The sequence below is a fragment of the Anopheles ziemanni genome, chromosome 2 (assembly GCF_943734765.1).
Source record: "Anopheles ziemanni chromosome 2, idAnoZiCoDA_A2_x.2, whole genome shotgun sequence".
NCBI classification, from domain to species: domain Eukaryota; kingdom Metazoa; phylum Arthropoda; class Insecta; order Diptera; family Culicidae; genus Anopheles; species Anopheles ziemanni.
Genome location: NC_080705.1, coordinates 37,503,831 through 37,520,576, shown reverse-complemented (window position 1 = coordinate 37,520,576; position 16,746 = coordinate 37,503,831). Strand labels below are relative to the sequence as shown.

Genomic DNA, 16,746 nt, shown 5'->3' with positions numbered 1-16,746 from the left:
TTGTCTTCTATTTATTACGTTTTTTAATTCGGTTCAAAAAGTAATTTTTCATTTAATCTCTATCTAGCGCAAAACTAACTTTCTTCGTATGTGTAACGAGCTGCCATAAAGATAGTCAGTCGAATGTGTATGTCCGTATGTTTTACGTATGTTTACCAAATAGTTTAGACTTTGTCGATTTATCATGCTTTTTAAATCAATATTTAAACTTCTACTAAACCAAAAGTTGTTGGAGTTTTTCTTTTATAGAAGAAATGAGAAAATATCACAAACAAATGTCTAGAATTTAAGGCTAGAATTCCTTTAATTATATTCGCCTCTTGTAGATAAAATTTGGGATGTTTTACCAATGTATATGGAAAGCCTTCGTCGATTGTATGTAATGGGCCAAACTGGCCCAAGTGCGAAGTTATTCATCTGGGCATCAGAATGTAATATTTCTTTCACTCCAATCATAAGTTGTGGATTAAACTGTATTGCCAATAATATGTTATGTTTATTACCATGGTACGTATGAAAAAGCTCACTGTTGAATTTTCTTCTTTCGTATAAAGTATTTGCCACACGCTTTTCCTGCTTCTTGCATTTCAAGCAATGCTGACCCTAGTATCAATTCAAACACAACTCTCAGCGTTTCAAAGTGACAATTACTGTCTAAGTTCGATGGAGAGCAGAATAGTCTACTTAAAACGAGAATCTTGCATAAATTCTCAACTGAAAGTAGAACAAGAACCATTCGAATCTGGTGCGAAAGCAAACACAATCTAATTGAACCGCGAGTGTTGTTCTGCTTAGTTATGCTTCTAGAACCTTGCATTATGTTGCTGGTTATTTTCAATTCTTTGGCACTCACTACTCGCATTGCTAGAGATATACGAATCGGTGGCAGTAATTCCAACTTCTTTTTTCTAACTTAAAGAGATAAATTCATATTCAAGATTGAACTTCAAATGAGGTATAGAGAGCAACGTTTTAATAGGTGCTTGTATTGTGTGATCAAACAAATATTCTATGTTCAAACAAACGCATCGGTTCTGTGCACCGTTCACACTAATCTACCTTGTGCATACAAAATGAACATTTTAATAATGTTTCGAATATCTTAACGCTACTACAAATATGACAAATATGATTAGCAATAATCGCACACGTACTGTCTCCCGACTTCGTTTTTGTCCTATCAATGAACTTACAGGAATAATGATATTTTTTTGGTTAAATTGTTTTCCGCTTCCGAATAAATCATAACGGTGAGATACTCTTGCAAATTAAATTATAGAGAGGATTAAGAGAGCATTGTATAGTGCGTGGGGTTCGCTTTAAAAACGCAGCGTACAGGTTAACCGATTGTTGTTGTGCATATCGTTCTTTACCGCCACTAACCCTTGGGCCTGCGAAGGGCTGATGGTAATAAGCGGCGAAAGGCGTTCGGTGAACACCTGATAGTTGCGTTCCAGTTCCTTCTGATAGTCCTTCTGATCGGGTAGGATGAGATTACGGTTTTTCTTCAACGCATCGGCGCATCTAGAACGAAAAGGGCGTTTTTTTAAAAAATATTTTTAATTAAGAACCCACCACCGCTCCAATGCGGTTGATGCGTACTTTTTGGAGAAATCCTTAAAACAAAGTCGCAGTTTGTTCTGGTGCTTCGTCGGTATGGTGTTTCCGTTCGCAATGCTGGACAGAAACACGTGAGCCATCTCCATTGGGCCCTGGTTGACGGTGGTACCGATGCATCCCTGCAGCACCATTTGCAGGATCTTTGGATCGGCCGGCTCCTGCGTGGTAGCCGTGGCCAGCTCTGCCGTCTTCTTCTGTATATCCTCAATGGCCACCTCGATTGGCTCGAGCACTATCTGCTGGCGGTGGACGACCTGAATGCGCGTTTTTACGTACGGAAAGTGGTTGGCCGTGGTGAGGATCGTTTTGCGCTTGCACTGCTCGTGCAGATCTCCGTGTGCTTTGCCCGATTTGGTGAAAGGTGTTGCGAAAATGAAACGCTCTGAAAGTGAAATCAAATGAGGATTATTTAAGCCCGCAAGGTAAAGGTTGGCGAGACACGACTTACTTATATTGAAGTTACGCTCGAAATACGTTTCTCTGTAGCGTAGCTCGTACGTTTCAAAGTACGGCTCTACGTACGTAATCTGTATGTAGGCTTTCTCCGGATCCAAACTGCCCACTTCGACGGCATTTGAGTCCTTTATGATCTGCACCACATCCGGGCCGAATCGGTCGGCGTAAAAGTTCTGCAATCGACTGAAAATCTCCGGCAGCTTCGTGAGCGTCGGCTCCTTGTAGATGAACTCCTGCTGGTCGAGATCGCCAAACTTGGTGCCGTAGAAACCCACCCGAAAGTAGGTTCCGAAGACCCGCTTGCCCTGCAGCTGCGCGATGCGATTGAACGCTTCCAGCAGCTTACCGTGGATTTGCGCCAGCTTGCGGAAGTCCCGATTGGCCTCGCAAATCGGTATCAGCACCTTGTAGACGTCGTTCATCGCTTCGTACATGCCGGCGGCCTGGAACGCGCCAGCCGCATGATCCAGCAGCTGCTTTAGGCCACCCTCGGTGAAGCTGTTCCCGAGACAGATGCCATCTTCGCCCGGACTGACCACATCATCCGAGACGGCCGACTCCATCAGCGCGTTGGGGGAAATGTGCTTGAACGAGACGGCACCAACGGGCAGGTGGGTTTGCGATTCGAGCATGCTCAGATACTCCGCCACCAGGGCCGCGCTGTGGACGTAGCACATGGCCGCCTCGGTGTGGTTCGCCCGTTCGGTGTGCTTTTTGGCCATGTTCTCCAGCCACGTGAGGCGCAGGTCCGGGGAGTTTTGGTATCCCTTGGCTATGCGGTTCATCAAGTCGAGCAACATTTCCGGGTCCTCCTGGTACTCCTTCATCTTGACCGTGTCGGAGAGGATCATGTGCAGGTTGAACAGCAGATCCTGAACCTGCTCGGGAAACGACGTTTCCTGAAGATCGGTGTCCGACTCGGCGTAAACGAGAATGGTTTTCAGTGCTCTCCGCAACGATTGCTCGCTGAACGATGAGCTGGTTCCGACGAGCGAACTCAGCGACATGGTCACTTGCATTTTAACACGTGCAAAATTCTAAGGAATAAAATGTTGAGATACAATATTGCGTAGACCTATTATGTGATCATTGTTCTTCTTGTTAAAGAAATTTCTTTTACTTACATTTCCAATTTCAAAATTTTGTCTCATCAGCAAATACAACGAGGCAGCCGCCTGTGACCGCACGGTGGGCAGCTGTGAACCGCAATGCTTCAACAGCAGCAAGCACAAATCTGCACAGTTGTCCGTTTCTTCATCAAAGAGCAGATTGTGGTACTTGAAGACCAGCGAACGCTGCGACGCGAACAGATTCTGCAGTGCCAGCGTGCTCTGGTTGCGCGAGAGAGCATGCAGCAGCACCTTCAGCACGGTACCGAGCAAATTGTGATGCATTTCGGAGGACGACGCCACTTGCACGATCATCTCGAGCGTGTCGAGAATAGTCAGGCATACTTCCGTCGCGAGCGATCCCTCGATGAAGTTGCTCATCTCGAGTTCGGCCTCGTTCTTGATGTTGCTATCGTAGAACTGTGTCCGTATCTGGTCCTTCTTCCAGCGCAGCTTCTCCGTCGAGTTACGTCCATCCTTGCGCCGGTTGATCAGGTCGTTGCGAGCCGAACCGGTGCCGCGGATAAATTCTTCCAGCTTTTCACGCATGTCCGGCGTTTTGCGGAAGCTCGAGGTGTTCCGCTTGGAGGCGCTGGCCGGTTGCTTTTTGCCGCGGTACTCAAAGTTCGGTATGCAGATGTTCAGCACCTGCAACATCTGGTGGACACGATGCGGACTGAGACCCATCGTGTACTTGACGAGCGTGCTGGGTTCGAGGTTCTTCAGCACCCACAGGAAGCAAGCCAGCAGGTGGCGCGTGTCACCGGTGAGAGCGGTCTTGGGTTTCGGCGTTTCCGACACGTAACTGTAGCGCCGGATGCCCGAGATGGCAAAGGCTACCTCGGGGCTGATGGTGCTGGTTGCCGGCACCGCACCAGATGGCCCTTGATAGTCATCCAGCTGGCCGATCGTATTGAGCCGATCGTGCGACTGTGACACGGGAATGTGCAGCTGCGGAATGACGTCCATCACGATGCCCAGCAGTGGCAGATAGAGGGCGGCTACGCGGGCCCGTGCCTCCACCTCACTGTATCGCGGGTCGAGATCGTGCGAGGTGAGTAGATTGCGAAGGCAGCGGATTGCTTTACCGTGCAGCTGCGTGTTCGAAATGTCCAGCACGTTGGAAAGCTCCTGCAGTACCAACCCGACCAGGAAGTGTTGTTGACGAAACTCTACGCTTAGATCCGAGTAGAGGCCACGATCGTTACCCGTCATTGCGCTGACGTACGAGTTTTGACTGTTGTTCGAGGTAACGCTCGGCGTTGGACTGCACGGGGCTGATAGGACCGTGTACGGCGTACCGAAGGGGAGATTCAATGCTACAAAATGCTCGTGGCTACAGACGATTCGCAAAAAGTCCAGCTTGTAATGAATCATGTCCGGTGTGGACGAACTTTTCGTCATGATCACCTTGTAGTACGTCTTGATTAACCCGTACACAAAGCCACGGTCCATGATGCTCAGCAGATCGAAGATGAAAAATGCTAGGCTGGAATTGATCGACTGTGCCAGCTTCGGATCGCTGCTATTGTAGCCGACCACCTTCGTCGTTACGAGATGCACGAGCGTAGCAATATCGTCCGTGTACTGATGCGGGAACCGACTTTTGCGCGGCGAATTCAGCGCGTTCGTTAGGTCCAGGTGCTCGATCATGCTTTTCACGATCAGCTCGAACAGCATCCACGAGTTGGTCATGGACAGCTCGGCCGCCGAACCGCTGGCCACTACCCAGTTCAGTGCTATTTCTTCGTGCAACAGTCGCACCAACCCATCCTTCACGCCCGATCCCGGCGAGCATCCGTCGGAACGGATGTTGAGCGCCCGATCGACGGTACGACTCGTGCCCAGGTCCACCAGTGCCAGCAGGTCGGGGTTACTGGTGCTGCGGTTCATTTCCTCTGCCGACGCTGGACGCCTTATGGGCATCTGGAGTGAGGCGAGTTTACACTTCGGATCCATCGGGTGGGGAATCTTGCACTGGAATTGGATGTACGTGCTGAGGATGTTCTGTCGTCCGTAGCGTTCTTCCGGCTGCAGAAACTAAAAGTAGAATAAAAAACACAATCATTATCAAGAATGTTATTATTTTTACAGAAAATCTATAGAAAATGATTGTGAAAATTATTGAAGGGTACATTAACATTGGAGTGAAATTTTATATAGATAAAAATGATTGATTTAAAGCTAATAGAATGCAATGCATCCTGATTCTTAAGGACATCGATTTTTAACTTTGGTTTTGGTTTAGAAGAAAAATGAAGAAGCAAATTTAATTAATGTTAAAGAAATATTACTTGCCATTTTCAAAAGCATTGAATAAACAAGCCGAAGCATGGTCAGAATGAATTCAATAAAATTTGATCACTAGTTATTGCTGCTTAACAGCACCAAAATCACATTAGGTAAAACCGCTTAATACTTACGAATATTTTATCCGATATCTGACAGATCGTTTCAAACACGGTCTGCCCGAGCGAGAGCGCTTCTCCGCCAATTTTATAACTCGTCACCAGCAGCTCAATCAGTTTGTCCAGTATGACCTGTAGGTTCTTCACCAGCTGCTCCTGGTCGGCCGCCTGCAGCTCCTGGAGCGTCTTTTTGAACTCCTTCTCCATGTTGCCCTCGCCGATGCGGGGCGGCACCTTGCGCATATCGAGACACTCGCAAAGATAGATAAACTTATCCAGATAATCGTCCAGCGCGTGCACCGACGTGACGGCATCGATCGTCACCGAGAACACCTGCCGGTGGTTATCTAGCCACTTCGTCCCGGGAAGCTGCACGTCCGGCGGAATGAACGAATAGTTGCTCGGAGGTTCTTCGACCATGACGGGAAGGTTAAATTCGCCCACGTTCAGATGTCCGCCGTCCTTTAGCACCGGCAGCCAGGTGAAACCGACCGGCGTCTCCACCGTTGACTGTAGTTCTTGCGGTTTCTTCTGACAGGACACGTGAAATAGGGTGAAAAGTATGTGATGGTTCTGCTTCAGATTGGCGGGAAGTTCGATTTTGATTTCGTCGTAAAACGTTGGCTGCTTGTTGTGATAATTGACGGCACTGTACGCCTCGGTGCTAAACTCGGCACAAGAGCTTCGGCCGAATATGGCCGGCAGGGCGTCGTTTTGCTTCTCGCCGGCCATCAACTGCACACGCACGGCAATGTTGCGTGCGGAACCGGCTCGGGTAGAGAAGTTTAGTTCCTTCGGTGATACGAACAACATGTTCCGGTAGGCGTAGTGTGGATTCAGGACCGGAGTCGATGGAAATTCCAGTATCTCCTTCACCGGGCGCGTGTGGCCGTCGGGGTAGGGATCGATTTTCGCCAGCTCGGGCGTTAGAGCGTACTTTAGCTCTTCCGGAGCCGGCAAAATCTCTACCTTGATCGAGCCCGGTATGCATTTGTGCTTTTTCATCAGCGCTGCCGGTCGTTTCAGCTCCGGCAGAAACTTGTACAGCTCTTCGTCCTTCATTTTATCGGACTCCTGCTTGAAGAAGCTCGCCACCGTAATGGTGATGGGTCGGAACGTTTCGATGCTGTTGGCAAAGTCGTCCGGCGACCAGGATCGTCGCTTTTCCATCTTACGTTCTAGTGAACCACGACGCGTCAGTGTACCCATGTCGCTGGCTCGCTTGCGAAACTGATCGAAGCTGCTGGTGGAAGATTTACGATCCAAACTGTTCGAGCTCGATGCCGAACCAATACTTTCGCGGTCCTCCTTCTCCATGCTGTCGCCATTGAAGATGCTCGTGAGATAAATGCCCGTCCAGGCGAAAGGCATACGGTACTTTCCCAGCCGCTCGCAGTAATCGGCCGCGTTCGACTTGGCCTTATCTTTATACTTATCCTTGTCGTCCTTGAGGTACGGCTCGACCGAGTCTTTGATGTCTCCCTGAAGCACTTTTTCCAGTCTTATAACCAGGTACAGCTCATTGCTGGGGTTCGTGATGTCGAAAATGGCCTCACGAGCTTGCGTGCTGATGTCGGCGGTCGGCACATGGTTCACCAGCATGCGCCGCAGTGATTCCGTGTTCATATCGAAGTAGAAATTTTCCGACAGTTTCTTCTTCTCCTTTGCGTCGTATATGGCCATCGACGCGAAAATCGGCTCGACTTCCAACTCCAGCTTAAGGTGCAGGCATTTCACGTGAATTCGGTTTCCCAGATGTTCCATCGGCATCTCCGCCGGGAGTCGTTTCTCGATCGCATCCTCCATTTCACCCTCGGCGTACAACCCGAACAGGGCCTGCTGGCGCTCTTCTTGTCGTTTTGCTTCATTGCTTTGGTCGATGCTTTCCGGAGGTACCCGCTCCAGAACGCCCGTAATCAGAGGATCATTGACCGAGCTTCGCAGATCGAACGATGCCCACGAGCCACGCGGCGTAAGCGTGTCCGTGCAGGTGGACACCGACGATAGGCTAGCGATCGATTGACGGCTGCTGGGCGTGCAGCTTTCACTCGCGTACAGTGTGGTCGACGTGACTGACTCATCCAGCGATACCAAGCACCCGAAATCACGATCAATTTCGAACTCCTGCTGGTACGAGGTGGGACTAAGCGCCCCTTTATCCTTCCGTTCGCGGGCACTGCACGAGCTGGAGTGATGGCGGGCGGACAGCTCCACCACTTTCCATGGTCGCGTGAAGCAATCGACGCAATGCTGCACGTAAAGGGGCAACTCTTCCAGCGGCTCCTTCGGGACAACATGCTCGATGGTGCGAATTTTTCGAGGCACAATTTTCACCTGCACATCTCCGGGAGGGAAATCGAGGATGGACCTTAGGTGATCCTTCTGCACCAGGGTGCTATGTTGCGCCAGAAACTCCTCATAGTCGATGGGTTCCACCAGTTCGCACAAAGAAATCTGTGAAAGTTACCCCGAGCAAACGGATGATGACAAAGGCTTTCCCATAAAAGGTGTTGTTTTTTATTCTCGCATACTTACCGAAGAGCTGCATACGGAGCTGCTGTCGCTTTTCGATAAAAGTTGGTAATTTGCCACGTTTTTACGGATGTCGGAAGAATTGTGCCTGCGGGAGGTGCGGTGTTATATTGATTTTGGGTGGAATCGAACACGTACAAAAATGGTGCTGTTTGCATTGCAGGGCGTTGTATCAGAAAGCACTGCTTCACCGTATACTTACTTTGTCAGTTTCGAAGCGAATGCACGCTGTGCAGACGACATCGTAACTGTTTTACTTAACGGATGTGGGCACGTTTAAATCGAACTTTACTTTTTTAACGCACCTTTGACTCACTGCTTTTCACACGTAGTAGCACACGGATTGTTTTGGTTTTTAGACGCCATAATTGAAGTGTACTGTCGAGTAGTGTTGACAGAATCGGGATTCGAAAGATTCGAAGACTCGTTCCCTTCACGGATTCCAAACGATTGGATTCCATTTAAGGGAATGAGATCATATTTGATTCACTTAGATTTGAATCAGATTTGGTTTGTTTTGGATTCGTTTTGATTCGATTCTTACTTGATTTAGTTCTCTATCAATTCGAATCTACTTGATTTGTTGTGTCTCTATTCTGACACGAGTAAGCTCATTTCACCAACAAACGAATTAGGTTCGAGTCCCAAGTATGGGTTCGATTATCCCATCACTAGAAGCTGGCATCAACAAGCCCAAAAACACCTTGGTCACAATTTGGAATAATTGCTGAAATAACTAATTTATCAATAACTTTTTAGCTACTTGGCAAATTTAAGCATTAGACCGATCGAACCAAAGGCCGTTTGAAAACAAACAAATTCAAACAACAAAGATTATTTTTAAATTCTTAGTCCAAGGTGCATACAAACTACCCTTCTGTGATATAGCTATCTTGGGTGCATGTTTTTCCAAAAAATGTGATCTAGTTTTAGTTACAATCAAGTGATAACGACACAAATTATTTTGGAAGATTTTATCAGTTATTATTTATTTCAACATTTTAGATAAGCTACTTCTATTTCTTAAGCTTTTTAAAAAGAATTTTCATAATTAGATCACAATACTTCTTCTTTTATAAGAAAAGTAGCACATGGCTGATTTTGACAGTTCTTCGGATCCCGATAAACGCAACAGTTCAGATCGATTTGTTTAGATGGAACGGATATTTTATGAATCGTTTTCCATTGCGACCAACAAGTAATTTGAAGAAAGTTAACAGAATACTGTGCACAATCGTTTCGTAGATCTAATTTGTGTATATCTAATTTGTGTGTTGTGTCATTAACTTGAGCACGTGGAGCAAAAGTCACGCTTAGCATTGCAAACAGAAAGCAACAAAGCTTACATTCATCCCCCACCCGTGTGCCGTGTTGGGAATCCTTTATCAATTATGGTATACCAAGCCTCGTTTGCCGTTTAATTCAGACCGAGGCCTATCGTGGATTAAACGATGCGCCAACGCGTTTTGGAGCTAGGCAAACATGAAAGCTTACAAATATTTACTGCTTCTTGCGGTGACATCCTTTTTACTCCTGTGCTACTACATCTACCGAGTGGGCAATGCTCCCACGTACGGCGAACCGGATTTGGTTAACCAGGCTTTTGGGGCAGCAAATAAGCTTGTCGCACAGAGGTTCGTATAGTATTATTCTATCCCGCAGAAAACGTTCAGTACTAATACAGTGTCATTTCAAACGAAATTAAAGGAAACCGTCGGAAGATGTTCTACCAAATGGGACGGAAATAGCAGTGGTGGTCGTTGCGTGCAACGAGCGGCACAACGAAGCACTGAACATGATTAAATCCGCGATAATGTTCAACCGCAATCGAGCTCCGTTGCGGTTTGTCATAATTGCGGAGGAGAAGCTGAAAATAAACTTCATGGAAAAGCTTAACGATTGGCAGGAGCTTACGGAGCGCATATTTACATACGAAATCCATTCATTAACATTTCCTCGCGCCAATCAATACGAATGGAGGAAACTTTTTAAGCCATGCGCAGCGCAGCGCCTGTTCCTTCCTGTAAGCACCCGAAAGCATGCGCCGGTTTGCAGTTTGAAGGTCGAGGTTTAAATCTGACTGGTTTGGTTTTTGCTTTGATTTATTTCTAGTCGCTTCTGACACATCACGATGCGGTGCTGTACGTAGATTCCGATACAGTATTTCTGTCTCCGGTGCAAGAAATATGGACACTGCTGCAGAACTTCAACGCATCCCAGTTTGCCGGCATGGCACCGGAACACGAGGACAAGAATGCGGGATGGTACAATCGCTTCGCCCGACATCCGTACTACGGCGAGCTTGGTGTAAATTCCGGCGTGATGCTGATGAACCTTACTCGAATGCGCGAGTTCCGCTGGGAGGAGCACATACTGCCAATCTTTCGTGAGTATCGGCTGCAGCTCGTGTGGGGTGACCAGGACATTCTGAACGTGCTCTTCCACTACCATCCGGATCGGTTGTTTGTATTTCCCTGCGAATGGAACTATCGGGCCGACCATTGCATGTACATGAGCGTGTGCGAAGCGCCGGACGGTGTGAAAATCATCCACGGCAACCGAGGGTACTTTCACTCACGGGCGCAGCCCATTTTCAACCTTATCTACACGACCATAGAAGAGTATACCTTCCGCAGCGATGTCTATGGTAACTTTATCCGCACAATCGAAGAATCACTGGTGCTACCAAGTAACTCGAACTGTGATAAACTTTTGGACAAATTTCTTCAGGATCCTCGAAAATACTTCAAGGAAAATCAGTACGACGATATGGCTCAGCAGTGAGCGTTGATACGTATAGTTAACGATATTATTTCTCAACTCTCAACCACCCAACTTTGACTCGAACTCGCAACGTCCATTCCGAGGTACATACTGCCAGGGATAACTTAAGAGATAAACGACCAATCGGTATGGAGGGGATTTCATTAGTTGGTAGCGAACAATATCATACGAACAAAAGTAGTGTTTTCGATGTAAGTAGTGTAGTATAAAATAATGAATGTGTGTAAATAAACATGATATTATTTTTGAAATTGCTCCTTATGCTGAATTCATGTGAGAGAAAGACGAAAACCTATCTTATATAATTGTCTCGATTTTCAATTGATATATATCAAATCCAACCACATGATTTTCAACCTTTTTGATGAATTCTGTTTTTACACATCGTATTACGGTTGAAAATGGTTTTATTTGTATGCTAGCATGTGAGAAAAATCACCAACCACGATAAAAGACTCCTGAAGAAACAAAAATAATCATTCCATTCCAGTGTACGTACGCAAAAGCGACCGTGAGCGAAGGTAATGAGGTTATTGCATAGTTACCCTCCCGCAACAAACGTTTGCCAGCATCTTCACCTGCTCCGTGTCGGTAGGTACAGTTCCGTTTCTTCGCGAATTAGCACCAAAGGCAAAAACAAAAAAAACATTGCAAAGGCCGTTTTATGTGTTTTTCTTTCATCGTTTTACTCAAATCAGAAAACAAACTTCATCGGGTACTAGCAGCAATGGCTCCTCACGAACCTGTTTCACATGATGAATCCGAGTTCAGACGTCGCCACAGGTGTACGTACGGTCGGGTGTGAAGGCAGAGGTAAAGTTCAATCCAAATGACGATATGGTCTCAGAGGTTACACAGCTGCCTCGAAAAGCCGGTAATCGTCTCGTCGCCATCGCCACCAGCAGCATCTCGTGGTCGCGACCACGACGTCTTCGCCGTCGTCGTCGTTGTAAAGGTCGTATCTTCTGCCAATGAATTGGCAGGTTTAGCGGCGGCGCAAGGCAACTTTTGCTAAATGCACTTGGCGGACAGTTTCATTAATAATAATGTAAAACTTCCCCGCGCTTGTTGGCCCTCGCCGGTGCACACGGTGAAAAGGTGGCTGGATGGCACTCTGTTAGTACCATCTTCATGAAATGTACACATGAAGTAGAGACTCTTGGTGCCGCCCGTTCCACTCTTCGCCGGTTCGGTGTTGGTCTGTAAATGTTGTTAAACTTTAGAGTCAATATCAGCTGGGGTAGTCCGTTCGGTTCGTCAAGTAGAGCCAGCGCTGTGTGCCGCCGCATAGACGTATTCGTGCGGTGGGTTCCGTGGCGGACAGAGAAGTAGTAAAAAGTAGTAACACTTTGCTTGCGTTGACATCCGACATTCGTTGGCCGCGTGCAGTCGAGTTTGTTGCGGTATGTCTGGTCAGGCCTAGGGACTGGATTTGTATTCCGACGGTGAACCAAACCATCCATAAGCATAATAAGCCAGCGACTATTTCAGTTTGCTACACGCCTCGTACCAACGGACCACAGCTCGCCGGTTTCCCTTCCAAATAGCACCTGCTTTGCGGTGGCGACTTCTCGCCTGACGGCTTAATGTGGCCGAACCGTACCCGGGAATGCCGGCAGGACGAAATATCTTCGCTATGCGATGTGTAAATATGTATTCATATTCGAGCACCCTTAGCGGGTCGTTACGATCATCTTTTCGAGGGTGCATTGTTATGCTGGAGACGACGCTCATCTCCCAATCGATTGCGTCGCGCCGCTGTGACTTGTTTATCATCCACCTGTTTCGGGGAGGGCAGCCCACCGTTGGGAGTGGTCGTCGGGCGGCCGCGCTCCAGCAACCTCCATTCGTAAGCTACGTGGCGATGGCATCGATAGTGCCGAAAATGAGTCAAGGTTATGCCTGTCCTCCATCCGTCGCTGGCCATCTCCCGTGGTGGATGCTGCGAGGTGCAATCGGTCGAAAAGGTTTCGGACCCTTCGCTACTGCCCCATCGTTCAAGTCACCGCTAGCACGTGGCGGCGTTTTTCGCCGGCGATCACGCTTACGTGCGCCTCACCGTTGACTCCATCGTGCTCGCAGGTTTGCTTCGTTTACTGTTGAACCTTTAAATTCACATTTTCAATTTCTTTTTTCTTTTGTTTTGTTCGGTGGAAAGTGGTGGCATAGGGAACGTTTTAAATTCACTATTTACCATTGGTACAGAGCGCGCATCTTCCATGCTTTCGATTGCGCTACAGTAGCATCGTCCGGATCTCGAAACGAAGCATGCAAAGAAGCAGAATTTCGACACGTTACTTAATGTAACATTTAGTATGATTTTGAGTCCATATTACGAAGGTACACAGGGAATCAAATGCATAACATGAGACATTGACATGTTTTAAGGTGTAAAGCCTTTGAAAATTTTAATTTCATTAATTTGTTTTTGGTGAAGAGATGTCTTAAAAATATTCATTTCAAAATATACTGAGACAATTATTGAACTATTTATTTAAAATTGACGCAGAAAAATGGTAGGTTCTTTCCAGGGGTTTGACTTTACAAAGAGTACACGTTGTTTCACCGTAGCGTTTATTCACACACAGAGCAAGAATTCCTGGCGCGCTCGCCATTTTATATAATCCGACATATGTCACAATGACAGCTAATGTCCCATGTAGCAAACTGCTAACATAGAGGTGGTAACATTGTTGTTACCGCAACACTCCTCCTCAACGATTGTTGCCACCGCTCGACGAAAGTCCCATCATCTTACTGAATTTTAGTAGTTTGACTGCACCTAGCGGCTTAGTCAGAATGTCGGCGGCCATCTCCTCAGTGGGGCAGCACTTCAGCTTAAGCACGCCACGGTCACCCAGCTCCCTGACAAAACGTCCACGAGCTTCGATGTGTTTCGAGCGACGACTGGAACGTTCAGATCCTACGAACGCCATACAGCCTTGATTATCCTCCAGAGTCTTGGGTTCAATCTCCTCCTTAAGCATAACTCCATTAGCATATGCTTCCTCGATCAGACGAACCGGAGGGATCCCTTTCGTTGACCGGGTCGACCGTCTATCGGTCTCATTCAGTCCAGGTTCTGCAGCTTCAACTGCTTCATCGGCCATACAGAATTCCTCTCCATTCTCTTCCGCGTTGTTGTCCGGATGAACTTCAGGAATTTCTATTAATGGTGCCTCACGACCAGGATCGTCATCAGCATCTGCACATGTATCAACAGCAACCTCCTTTATTTCCCCCTTTTGCTGTTGTACTTGTGGGACTACTAATGGAATGAGGGGAATGTTGGCTTCAACCTTCTCTTGCGATTTGAACGGAAAATCTTTTTCGTTAAATCGAACATCACGTGCCACGAATACTTTCTTTGACACCTGATTCCATAGACGATATCCACACGGCGCATATCCAAGCATTACGCAACGTTGGCTGGTTGGATCTAATTTGCTCCGTTTCTGTTTCGGTATCCATGAGTAAGCCGCGCATCCAAAAACTCGCAGGTTTTCTACCTTTGGCCTCACACCATGCCACATTTCCGCAGGGGTCTTATTCTTCAGAGCTTCTGTAGGACTTCGATTTAACACGTAAACGGCATTCAGCACCGCTTCACCCCATAGTGATTGTGGTGCTCCAGATTGAATCAATATAGCTCGCATTTTCTCCGTTACTGTTCTGTTAAACCTCTCTGCTACCCCATTTTGTTGTGGTGTGTAGCCTACCGTTGACTCGACTTGAATTCCACGATTCTTGTAATAATTCAACTGTTCGTTGCTGAAGTATTCTCGTCCTAAATCGCAGCGTATTTTCTCGATTTTGGTACCGAATTTTGCTGTTGCCATAGCCTCATATTCCTTAAAGTGGTCGAACAACTGGTTTTTCGACTTCATGAGGTATACAACGGCAAAATGGGTGTAGTCATCCACAAAAGAGGCAAAATATTGGAATCCATCATGTGTCGCTGGTGTGATTTTCCCACAGATATCTGTGTGCACCCTTTCCAGTGGTCTTCTAGTGGCCGGTCGTGTACCATTGAATGGTGAACGAATTGCTTTACTTTCCGCACACGTTTCGCAGAAAGTTTGTTTACGTCCTATATCGAACTTCAATCCATCCACCATGTTCAGCTGCTGCAACTTAGCCACATTTTTGTAGCCCAAATGGGCGAAGCGCCGATGCCATAGTTCCATTTGCATACTGCCTTCTGTTTCGTGTACTGTTAAAGCAGTATTCCCAGGAACTTCCATGGTAAGAAAATATAGGTTACTTCGCATTACTGCTTCGCCTATAATTTCGCCATCTTTGGTGAGGATTGCTCGATCCGGCTTGAACTTCACATTGACACCAACTTTCAAAAGGCAAGCAAGTGACAGTAAGTTGAAGCTAAGGTGCGGTACGAATAACACTTTGCTGAGCTTTAATGTTAATCGTCCACCTTTTGTAGTTACCTGTCCTCTTACAATGCCTTCAGTCGCGCTTTTCATGCTTGCAGTGCTTTTAGCGCTACTAATGATAACGGGATTTGGTAGCTTAACAAACGAAGAGAACAATGTTTCATCGTTTATCATGTGTCTACTGGCCCCTGAGTCAAGAACCCAGTCCAATTTTCTGCTGTCTCCATTGTTCCGCGCGCTATAGCTCGCCAAAGCTACCTCCCGATTATCTACCACTGCTGTTTGTGCATGAACGTGTCGCTCTTTTCTCGCTTTGGAACATTCTGCTTTCTTGTGCCCAACCGCACCGCACACAAAGCACTTTCCAGGAAATTTTGGTTTTCCATAAGTTTTCTTCGTTTTTGTCACCAGAACCATACTTTCACTTCCACTCATTGTGTCCGTATTTCTGCCCAAACGCTTTCGCTCCTCCGCTAGCAAACGGGCCTTTATAACGTCCAACCTTATTTGATTATCTTCAAGGTTTTCCATTGCGGTTGTTACCACATCGTAAGAACTTGGTAGCGAAATGAATAGCTGACTTACTTGGTCAAGCTCCGTTACTGTTGCCCCGGCTTCCTTCAATTGTCTAATGAGTTCGTCGAATTTTCTGAAGTGGTCAACCAGCGCCGTTCCTTCCTCCATACGCAACAATGCGAGTGTTCTACGGATATAGGTTTGTGACGCAAAACCCTTTTTAGAAAACGTGTTGGCCAGTGTTTCCCACATCGCCCTGGCAGTCTGTTTGTCCCTAACGTACTCCAGGTGGGTATCCGCGATGTACGCTACAATCAACGCCTTTGCTCTGTCGTCTTTTTCCACGAAATCACGTTTTACTTCAGCACTTGCCTTCTCCTCGGGTGGATCAGAGGTTAGAACCTCCTTCACACCATGGGCGGCGAGTTGGGTTTCCACTCGAAACTTCCATGTATCGAACCCTTCTCCTGAGAACTGCACAATACCAGCTTTTCTTGCACTGCTGGCCATTTCCGTGCTTTTTCTCTAACTTGCCGATTCTCACAATGCTTCTTGTTCTAATTTCGTGTTTCCCTGGGCTTACGCAGCACTGGGCCCATAACCTGACGCAGAAAAATGGTAGGTTCTTTCCAGGGGTTTGACTTTACAAAGAGTACACGTTGTTTCACCGTAGCGTTTATTCACACACAGAGCAAGAATTCCTGGCGCGCTCGCCATTTTATATAATCCGACATATGTCACAATGACAGCTAATGTCCCATGTAGCAAACTGCTAACATAGAGGTGGTAACATTGTTGTTACCGCAACAAAAATATTATCGCATTCTTCTGTATACTAATTATATGGACAAGAAATTAAGTTCCTGGTTGTTTCTTGTTCCATTAACTTCGTTGCATACGAATGTGCGTTATAAATGTCGTTTAAATGCC

At 46.8% G+C, this 16,746-nt stretch overlaps 2 protein-coding genes across 2 annotated transcripts; one reads left to right on the top strand and one right to left on the bottom strand.

Moving 5' to 3' along the window:
• Window positions 1-1,200: 1,200 nt before the first annotated feature.
• Window positions 1,201-8,463, bottom strand: LOC131282035 (dedicator of cytokinesis protein 7). The gene is made up of 7 exons (XM_058311421.1): window positions 8,328-8,463; window positions 8,129-8,213; window positions 5,609-8,047; window positions 3,201-5,225; window positions 2,069-3,113; window positions 1,603-2,002; window positions 1,201-1,524 (listed from the first exon to the last, which is right to left on the bottom strand). The coding sequence occupies exons 1-7, from the start codon at window positions 8,366-8,368 to the stop codon at window positions 1,320-1,322; spliced, it is 6,240 nt and encodes a 2,079-aa protein (XP_058167404.1). The 5' UTR covers window positions 8,369-8,463; the 3' UTR covers window positions 1,201-1,319.
• A 1,080-nt stretch (window positions 8,464-9,543) lies between these two features.
• On the top strand, window positions 9,544-11,148 carry LOC131294212 (glucoside xylosyltransferase 2). The gene is made up of 3 exons (XM_058322258.1): window positions 9,544-9,759; window positions 9,833-10,148; window positions 10,238-11,148. The coding sequence occupies exons 1-3, from the start codon at window positions 9,608-9,610 to the stop codon at window positions 10,907-10,909; spliced, it is 1,140 nt and encodes a 379-aa protein (XP_058178241.1). The 5' UTR covers window positions 9,544-9,607; the 3' UTR covers window positions 10,910-11,148.
• Window positions 11,149-16,746: the final 5,598 nt, after the last annotated feature.

What these genes read in the sequence shown, in the direction of transcription:
- LOC131282035 (XM_058311421.1), bottom strand. Translation starts at nt 8,368, where the DNA reads ATGTCGTCTGCACAGCGTGCATTCGCTTCGAAACTGACAAA. An exon ending in TTCGCTTCGAAACTGACAAA is followed by an intron (nt 8,214 to 8,327) that starts GTAAGTATACGG and finishes CACCTCCCGCAG; the next exon opens with GCACAATTCTTCCGACATCC. An exon ending in AAAATTTTGAAATTGGAAAT is followed by an intron (nt 3,114 to 3,200) that starts GTAAGTAAAAGA and finishes TTTATTCCTTAG; the next exon opens with AATTTTGCACGTGTTAAAAT.
- LOC131294212 (XM_058322258.1), top strand. Translation starts at nt 9,608, where the DNA reads ATGAAAGCTTACAAATATTTACTGCTTCTTGCGGTGACATCCTTTTTA. An exon ending in AATAAGCTTGTCGCACAGAG is followed by an intron (nt 9,760 to 9,832) that starts GTTCGTATAGTA and finishes ACGAAATTAAAG; the next exon opens with GAAACCGTCGGAAGATGTTC. An exon ending in CGCAGCGCCTGTTCCTTCCT is followed by an intron (nt 10,149 to 10,237) that starts GTAAGCACCCGA and finishes ATTTATTTCTAG; the next exon opens with TCGCTTCTGACACATCACGA.